The 9480-nt window shown below is 42.1% G+C and overlaps 2 protein-coding genes across 2 annotated transcripts in view; both read left to right on the plus strand.

The window, feature by feature from the left end:
- The window catches only part of LOC108228289 (plexin-B2), a 167555-nt gene that overhangs the window by 65023 nt on the left and 93052 nt on the right, over positions 1 to 9480 (plus strand). The gene's annotated exons all lie outside the window — the stretch shown is intronic.
- LOC119617954 overlaps positions 9212 to 9480 on the plus strand; it is a 4026-nt gene continuing 3757 nt past the window's right edge. Inside the window, exon 1 of the mRNA XM_037981329.1 lies at positions 9212 to 9461. Coding sequence (XP_037837257.1) covers positions 9297 to 9461 — 165 coding nt within the window. The 5' untranslated portion in view covers positions 9212 to 9296. The remainder of the gene's footprint in view (positions 9462 to 9480) is intronic.

A 9480-nucleotide genomic window follows, 5' to 3' on the forward strand; every position in this document is an offset into this window, starting at 1 on the left:
TACGATCTGAGCTTTAATCAGGATACGATCCGAGCTTTAATCAGGATACGATCCCAGCTTTAATCAGGCTACGATCCGAGCTTTAATCAGGATAGGATCCGAGGTTTAATCAGGATACGATCTGAGCTTTAATCAGGATACGATCCCAGCTTTAATCAGGCTACGATCCCAGCTTTAATCAGGATAGGATCCCAGCTTTAATCTAAAATTATGATTATCGACTTTCAGTTGTGATGCATTTTGTCCTTCAGTGCCAACATGACCTTTAATCTTTATATGCTTTGGCCTTCGATCACCTGCAACTAATTAACTTCAGAAGCCATTCAAGATGGCCGCCACACTAATTGACCTAAGCAAACCAAAAAAAACTTTTGTGTGGTAGCAGCTGAATTCCTCAGCATTATGCTCTTTTTACTGTTAGAAGGTATATTGCTAAAATATGCGCTGAAAAAGGGTAAAATTATAAAAAAATCTGTGTAAAGAAAGAAAATCTTAACTTTCAAAGAAAAAGGTGACGGCTGTTGTGACATATAGAGAGAGAATACCTCGTTAAAGCTCCTTCTAAATCTGTAAGATCTTGTGTGTTTGGCATCGACTTCAAACCTGCTGGGAAATACACGTTTTATTTTTTTTATTTTTGTCATTTTCTATTAATTTTCAAGCCAACGACTGTTTGATTTTTCCCGGCAGATTGTTGCATCTTTCATAGCAGTCGTGCCCGACAGCGGCCCCCCCTCTTCATTAGGGCCTAATATATGTCGGATATAGTTTGAATATTGTGTTGTAATATGTTTTATTCAGAATTCCAGTGAATTTTGTATGAAGAGGCTGCATTTGCATTCAGAGGACGGTGATGCTGGAACTGACATGGGGGGAAATAAATTTATCAATAATTAGATGCAAGAGAGAAAAAGCATGAAAATGAAAACGCTGACCAAAAAAAGAAGAAGAAAAAAGCCAGGGAAATAAGAGACGGGATGCATACAGATTGGTGCTGAATTAAAGCGATCAGCTTCTGACGACGTCTTGATTGTCTTTGCGTCCGTTTGACGGCGTCGCCTCATCAGTAAATGTGCTGATGCGTGTCTCCAACCGGGGGTGAGGCGAAAAAAAAGTGATCTCTGATTCTTATCCCACCTCCTTTTATTATATCCCAGGCTTCAGATGGGAACTGCACGAGATGAGAGAATCAGTTTGTATTGAACACGGTTGAATGCAGTGCTGATGAAAGCTTATGCTGATAATAGCTTTTTCATTATGTCCTTAGCCAGGCTTGGCATTTCATTTTCTCTCTGCAGATGGAGAGAGAAGTTGGAGGTCCCACTGCCTCCGCCGCAGCCGGAGCTTGTCTTTTGATTGGATTGTGTGTTTGGAATATAATTTCTTATATTGCGTTTCTGCTCGATTAAACTTTTAGGAGTTGTTTTACACGTGGAAATGGATGTCTCCCATTAATACAAATCAGACGAAAGCTGAGTTTTAGCCCGTTGTCATCCCTTCCTTTCATCTGCAGTCCGACTCAGTTTCGCCACTCTTATTTTGAAAAACGCCCTCTTGATCCAGTTTCTGGTTCCAGCCCTCAGAATTTAAATTGGTGATGTCAGAAACCTCAGAATGTGGCAGCAAATAACCACTTTATTTATCGTTTCAGTCTCTGTGTGTTCAGTTTGTCGTGTGAATCTGGATTCAGCGACCAGTTTTTCCTTTTATTTTGTAAGTTTTCCGTCTTTATTTGCGATCTAACTACAGGAGACGGCTGCTGCTCTCCTTTTAGCTGTTTATAGCGATTTGCAACTTTTAGCTAGGTTACAAAATCAGCAGCAGAACGAGAGCTAAAAGGTAAAAGTATGGAAAGCTAATTAAAATGTGCAGAACTGTAGCTAAGAGCTAAAAGTAGCAGAAGAGTAGCTAAGAGCTAAAAGTAGCAGAAAGGTAGCTAAGAGCTAAAAGTAGCAGAAGGGTAGCCATGAGCTACAATTAGCAGAAGGGTATCCAAGAGCTAAAAGTAGCAGAAGAGTAGCAAAGAGCTAAAAGTAGCAGAACGGTATCCAAGAGCTAAAAGTAGCAGAAGGGTAGCCAGGAGCTACAAGTAGCAGAACTGTAGCCAGGAACTAAAAGTAGCAGAAGATTAAAGTCTGAACTCTTGGTTTGATTGGTCCAAACCAGGAGAGATTACACATTTTCCTCTAAAACATATTTGTAGATTATTATTCCAGAAATCCAAGATTTCAACCAGTAATAAATTCTGGGACAATGTTTTTGTTAAATAATTCTGTCTTAGGCTAAACTGGAGATATTCATGAGCCGGTTAAGGTAATAAAAGAGCTATTTCTAGTTTTAATTTTAATGGTGCGTTTAGCTTGGTTAATCTTTCCAGCCGTCCTGGTTTTGTCAAGGAATTCATGGAATGTCATGAAAAATAAATTTGTTTCCATGACATTCCGTGCAGATTTTCCAGGACGAGATCATCACAGGAAAGTATTTTTCACAAAGAGAAACAACAATATTTGTCTGGAAAAGGACATTTTTCTCCGCTGAAGTCGCTGTTATGGAAGATGATGAAGATAAGTCTTGGATTTTTTTCTTTTGTTTACAAGTCGGACTCTGATGGGTTCCTGATCTGAAGAACCACATGTCGGTGCTCGTTCCAGGAATCTCAGCCATGTTGAGTAGAACCAGATGTTTGCTCCAACTTTTCTCCCACAACCCTCCTCCTCAGCAATGTCTCTTGTAAAGAAAAAAAAAACAAAAACAAAACAGAAACACGAGCTTTTTACTTGGAACGTGGGCAAAACTGCAGAAAAATAAAACCGTATTCGTTAAAAGTTCTGCTGAACGAGTCGGGAAAGGGATGAAAAATGATGCTAATTGTTTCTCACGGTTTTGGAACAAGATGATAAGTAAAAGTCTGAACTAAACTTTAATCGTTTAAGTTGTTGTTAATAAATTAGAGGGCAACAGTTTAAATACCTGGAAAATTAACCTTTTTTTTCCAAAGTTAGATGATCAACAGATGTAGCTTGTTAGCTCACAGTCGGGATTAAGCTGCTGATAAAGTTTCAGTGGATTTTTATGGAAGGAAATCTGTTTCACCAGATTTTAAACTTCTAAAGGACGTCTACAGGGTCAGCCATTTCTGTGGATACACCTTCATAAAATGGGAATGGTTGGTGATATTAACTTCCTGTTTGTGGCACATTAGTATATGGGGGGGACTTTTCAAGATGGGTGGTGACCATGGCAGCCCTTTTAAAGTCGGCCATTTTGTATCCAACTTTTGTTTTTCCAATGGGAAGAGGGTCATGTGACTCATCAAACTTATTGGGAATTTCACAAGAAAAACAACGGTGTGCTTGGTTTTAACGTAACCTTATTCTTTCATGAGTTATTTACAAGTTTCTCAGCACTTATAAAATGTGTTCAAAGTGTTGGATTGTCAATGCAACTCTCTTCTCACACTTCCACTTCCTGGAAAGTGGATTGGTCATCGTGGGCCAGCTGAACGGCCCCCGAGGTCTCCTGATCTGACCCCCTTAGACTTTTATCTTTGGGGTCATCTGAAGGCGATCGTCTCTGCTGTGAAGATATGAGATGTGCAGCACCTGAAACTACGGATACTGGAAGCCTGTGCTGGCATTTCTCCTGCGGCGTTGCTGTCAGTGTGTGAAGAGGGTTGCATTGACAATCCAACACTTTGAACACATTTTATAAGTGGTGAGAAACTTGTAAATAACTCATGAAAGAATAAAGTTACGTTGAAACCAAGCACACCGTTGTTTTTCTTGTGAAATTCCCAATAAGTCTAATGTGTCACATGACCCTCTTCCCATTGAAAGAACAAAAGTTGGATCCAAAATGGCCGACTTCAAAATGGCCACCATGGTCGCCACCCATCTTGAAAAGTTTCCCCCCTCCCATATACTAATGTGCCACAAACAGGAAGTTAATATCACCAACGAATAATGCAGGAACGTCAAACTGCACAGCTGGACACCTCATGGGTCAAAGGTGATGCCTGTTGATTTCAAGGTTCATGGGGTCAAAGGTCAAAGGTGACCCCTTTGTTTAAAACCTCGTCTCTGCTCCTACATGTGTCCGTTGGTTTGTTTGTCTGATCAGGTAAAAACTAAATGGAAATTTTGGGACTGAAGCAAAAAAACAAATGGTTTAAATTTTGGATCTCACTATATTTTAATCCCGCTGTGGCCTTGAAGGTTTGCGCTCCGAGTGCTCCTAGTTTGCTTCAAGTCTTTGGATTAACGTTGAATTCAAACCCGAGGAGGTGATGTTTAAGGATACCTTTTACCTTTGCTGTGGAGGGAGGTGGGAAACAAGGAGGAAATCTGAGAAACAGACGACATTAGGCCAAACGTTTGGAAAGAAAAGCAGAAAATAGTCTCCAGTAAAAGCAACCGGCTCACCACTCCAACAGCAGAGATTGTCTCCGAGCGAAACTGAGCTTGCCGCGGCCGCAATCAGTCTTCAAAATGAGATCGGCGACGGATCCTGAATCATCCTGCGCGAAACGGCAGAACGGAGTTAGAGAAATGTCAAACGGGGAGCTGTAACGATTCACGCTACGGAGGAAACAATCCGTCGCTGCGAGAGGAAAATAAGTCTCGCCATAATTACGCCGGCGTGTGCTCGGATTACATCAGCTCTGACTCAGAGACGAGAAGTTCTGATGCAGATCCAGTTCGAAAGCAACCACCTTTTAGCTCTCAGGACTCTCAGCTACTACCACAGCCGATTTCAGCTCACTGTTTGTAACACTGGATGAATTACAGCTGACTGCAGCGGCCATCTTGAATTGGGTCGACTCCAAAAGTTAATCAGCTGTTTGTCTATTAAGTGTCATTAAAGTCTATCCAGTGGTTCAGGAGATATTTTGCTAACTCCAGCAGTTAACGCTGAGCAAAGATGGGAGCAGACGGAGTATGTTTTGGGGATGACTCTCAGCTACTACCAATTTTAGCTCAATATCTCTTAGAACCATTGATGTGGCAGTGGTGGCCATCTTGAAAGGGATTACTTTCTGTAAGTTTCATTAAAATTTGTTCACTGGTTCAGACAGAGATAAACAAACACCTGAATTAGAAGTTGGTGAGTTGGTAAAAATCTGGTATTACGGTTTTAATTTTACTCTAAAATCACAATCGCAGGTTTTAACTTTGATTTTTAACAATAATAGTTTTTGTTTTAACTCATTCCGCTCACTGAACGGTGCAACAGAGCTGTTTCTTCTTGTAGAATCGTATCCCTAAAACAGTTTTTTCCATTTAGGCCAAAAAAAACAAACATTTCTGAACCGATATTAATCAGTTTGTGGGTCTGATGGTGGGAGGAGGAAGAGGAGGAGTAAGTTTGGAGTTTCCACTGAGGAAACATCTCGATCCGAACCCTTGTTTAGTCCCCAGATTTGTTTTCATTTCGTCCGTTCTTTAATTAATCAGCGTAAATAAGAGGCGGAGTCTTTGCCCTCCTCCGAGGGATCGTTGCCCTCCTGAACCCAGAACCCGAGCGGCACGAAGACACCGAGCAGAACGCCGCCCCCCCACAGCGAAGCAGAAGACAGCGAGATGGGAGGGAGGGATGGACGCTGTTTGGAAAATGGGTCAAGAGGAAGTTGAGGGTTTCTGATGATTTGCAGCCGAGGCCGAGCTGTTGGACTTGGTGGGAGCTGTTTCTCTCTGTGTTGACGGTGCATAACTTAACTCCTGAGGGGAAACCAAAGCTACAGTAACTCCGTTTCCTGTCCTGTTTGTTAAATATCTGCAAACGCAGACGAACACACATCCACTTCATCATTCGTACTCTTTGAACGTCTACAGCGCTGACAGATTTAACTTTTATCATCGTCCGCCACCGTGTTTGTGTCACTAGTTGTCTTAAACTCTCAGAAAGTTATTGTTGGGTGGACCTCTACGACTCGTCAACGTTTGGTTCCAACCCAAATTCAAGATGGCCGTTATAGCTTGACTCTTAGCAAACACAAAAAATGGCAAAAACTGAGTCAGTTGGACAGATATTGAGCTAAAACTTGGTGTGGTAGTAGCTGAATGTCATCCTTAAGACACTCTGAGATCTAACTGATCTTTGCATGAGACGTCATTTACGGCAACAACTCCCTCATGTCTCATAAAATGCTTTTATTTTGAAAGATAGCAGGTGATATGCACCCCCTCGAGGAATGCTAGACCTCTAATTATTAGTTTTATTTGCAGTTTGAAGCTCACAGTTTGCATTTTTTCCATGTTAGCGGCTAACATGATAACACCTGCATCCAATGCAGTAATTTTGACTCAGTTTTGGTTTTTTTTTGGCTCATTTAAATCCCCGTTAAGGTCATTTCCAGCTCTCGGCTGATGCTGACGAGCTCTTCAGCTGCTCAGGCTGCAGCTCGCTCTCCAGGTTTGCTGCTTTCCTTCTGTGGAGGAGCTGTTTTGGTCTTCCTTTTCTTTTTAAAGCGCCGACTCCAGACCTAACAGGGGGCAAAAGGAAAACATGTTTGGGGTGTTGATGTTGCAGCCGCTGTAACGCGCGGACCACGGCGCGTGTTTGTGAGGGGATAAAAGAAGCGTGTGTTTTCCTGGCACCGGGGTCAGACGGCGAGCAGAAGGCGCCGCTGCCAGCAGTCTGGACCCGCTGAGTGAGTCTGACCTCTGTCCGCCTCATTTAAACACGGTGCTGTGAAAAAGCAAAGAGATGGTGGAAATCAAACCGATGCTGGCGTGACCGGCCTTCGGAACATCAGTTCTCGATCCGCTTCCACAAAGTCAGGGATTTTGTAGGATCACAGTCAGGTTTATGATTAACTACTTAAAACTAAACAGTTGCTGATGATCATTTTAAGATTTTGAAATCCAGAGAGTCCAATTGTTTAACAGGTTTCAAAGGTTTTCAACCCATCGTGGCTCTCTCTCAACCTGGAGGAGCTTTGGGAGTTTATACGACTTTACGGGGTGATTAGAAGATGATGCAAATTCAGGGTCAATTTTTGGAGCCCACCTTTGCAGTAATGATGGCAGCAGATCTGTTCAGGTCCGTCTCCATGATCTTGGTCCATCTAACATCTGGACGTTGTCCGTTCTTCACGACCAAACTGCTGCAGCTCCTTCAGGTCTGTGCTGCTAGTCTTTAAACCGGAGACTGGACCATTCCAGGACCTTTAACTGGACCATTCCAGGACCTTTGACTGGACCATTCCAGGAACTTTAACTGGACCATTCCAGGACCTTTGACTGGACCATTCCAGGACATTTGACTGGATCATTCCAGGACCTTTGACTGGACCTTTCCAGAACCTTTGACTGGACCTTTCCAGAACCTTTGACTGGACCTTTCCAGGACCTTTGACTGGACCATATTTCCATTTCCTAATATTGGCTTAAATGGAGCTCCATGGGTTCTTCAGGGTTCTGGGATCCACAGCTTTGTCTCTGAGTTCCTTGGCCTTCATGATGCCTCTTGCTTGTTCTGTTAGTAGAATTTTTTTAGAACAAGTTTTCGTTTGTTGTTGGTCCGTCTCTTCTAATCAAACAGAAATCTTTAAACGGATTAAAACTCCAGGTTGTGCAGCAACGAACACCGTTTTGTGTTTCGAATCTTGGCGCACAGATTGCTTCTCTGCTGCTCAGGTTTGATGCAAAATCAAACGAGCAACAAAAACAAACCTGCATCTATTTATAATTTTTGTTTTTTTTTTAAAGTTGCCTTGCATGCCAGAGTTTTAAGCAAAGAGCCACTCAGAGTATGTGTTGGGGAGGACTCTCAGCTACTACCACACCAAATCTTAGCTCAGTCTCTGTGAAGCTGATTGAGTTGTTGAAATTCTGGGGTTGGATAAAGTTGATTAGCTGTGGCGACCATCTTGAATCAGGCTGATTCCAAAGATTATTCACCTGTTGATCAGTTGGCTCATGAGATATTTTGCTAACATGCATTTAAATTATTGCTGACCTTTTATGGCAACGAAGCGAAAACGATTGGATTATCTTTACCTCACCGCATTCGTCTGATTTAGCTAAAATAAGCGAACACTTTGGGGTTAATTTGACTCGTTTAAAACGGATCCCCTCCTGATGAGCCCACTTTAAAATGTCTGAACTACCCCTTTAAAGTGTGGTTTGCGGTGCGGCCCGTTCCTCCAACCCGGATGAATATTTATGGTCTGTACAGTTTTCTGACAACAGAAAGAAACATGTTGACTTTTTTTATTTTTTTTTGTTAGACCATCTGGATGTTTAGATGTTTAGATGGTGGAACATATGGACACACACTCGACCCAAACACACATACACACACACACACACACACTCGACCCGGCTCGCTGATCCAGAAGCATATGGTTCTTTGAGATAGAGTCGAGACAGACCGGGCTTTTCTGTTGGAGAGCACCGAGGGCCTCGGTTATTGTTAGAAGTGCTGCCAAATAAACTTTGCCACACACACACACACACACACACCGACACACACACACTCTCTCGCTTCAGTGACTGCTGTGCTGCTTGTTTCAAAGCGAGAGGCGGCGTGGGCGACACTAATTCTCCTTTCCAGAAAAAATGGAGCATCTGAATTTGAAGAGAGCGAGACGAAAACGAAGACACCTGCAGCTCACTTTGATTTTCCTCGTTACACACACACACACAGATTTGTATTTTTTTATTTTTGTTCGTTCGGTTGTCTCATTAGGAAGATTACGACACAAATTGATTTTTTTCCCCTTCTTTTCTTTATCTTCTCAGTTAAAAAGACGTTTTTACTTTCAGACATTGGGCACCTATAAGCATTACTGTTCCGAGAGAAAAACTGAGGCTCTTCTCATCGCAAATTAAAACGCCTTTTCAGTTTAATATGTTTCCTGATGAAAGGCTCTATTTAAACTCGGGCACAGCTCCAGCTTTTACCGTTATTCCAGGCAGTAATATGCCTTCTCCCTTTGAAAGATAATACAAGATTTCTGGCGTGTTGTTTGAATTAATTATGAGAATTAATTATATTTTATGTTTGTGAGTATAAGCCTGCCTTCAGTGTGATACGCAGCCTTTTCTGTGGGGCAGATTTAATTTTGGTGCAACAGTATTTATAATATCACCTCCAGTGCTTTAATGGAATTAGATTGTTTCTAAAATTTACTGATGCTACTATATGAAAAGAGGTTCCTGTGCTCAGATGCAGTAATATAATAATTATAGTTTTTATGATTAAACATTACCACCCCTCTTGCTTTGCTGGAGTCTCGGTATAACCAAAGGCTATCGATACATAATCCAGCATGTAACATTATAAGACCAGGAATGTACCTGGGGTACTTACAGGGTGTGTGCCCAGTACAAAACACCAACACACCTGCAGTATACTTGGCCAGCTACATGCCTCAGGTATACTTGGCCAGCTACACGCCTCAGGTATACTTGGCCAGCTACAACCCTCAGGTATACTTGGCCAGCTACAACCCTCAGGTATACTTGGCCAGCTACA

The sequence above is a fragment of the Kryptolebias marmoratus genome, linkage group LG18, assembly GCF_001649575.2.
Source record: "Kryptolebias marmoratus isolate JLee-2015 linkage group LG18, ASM164957v2, whole genome shotgun sequence".
Classification (NCBI taxonomy): Eukaryota; Metazoa; Chordata; class Actinopteri; order Cyprinodontiformes; family Rivulidae; genus Kryptolebias; species Kryptolebias marmoratus.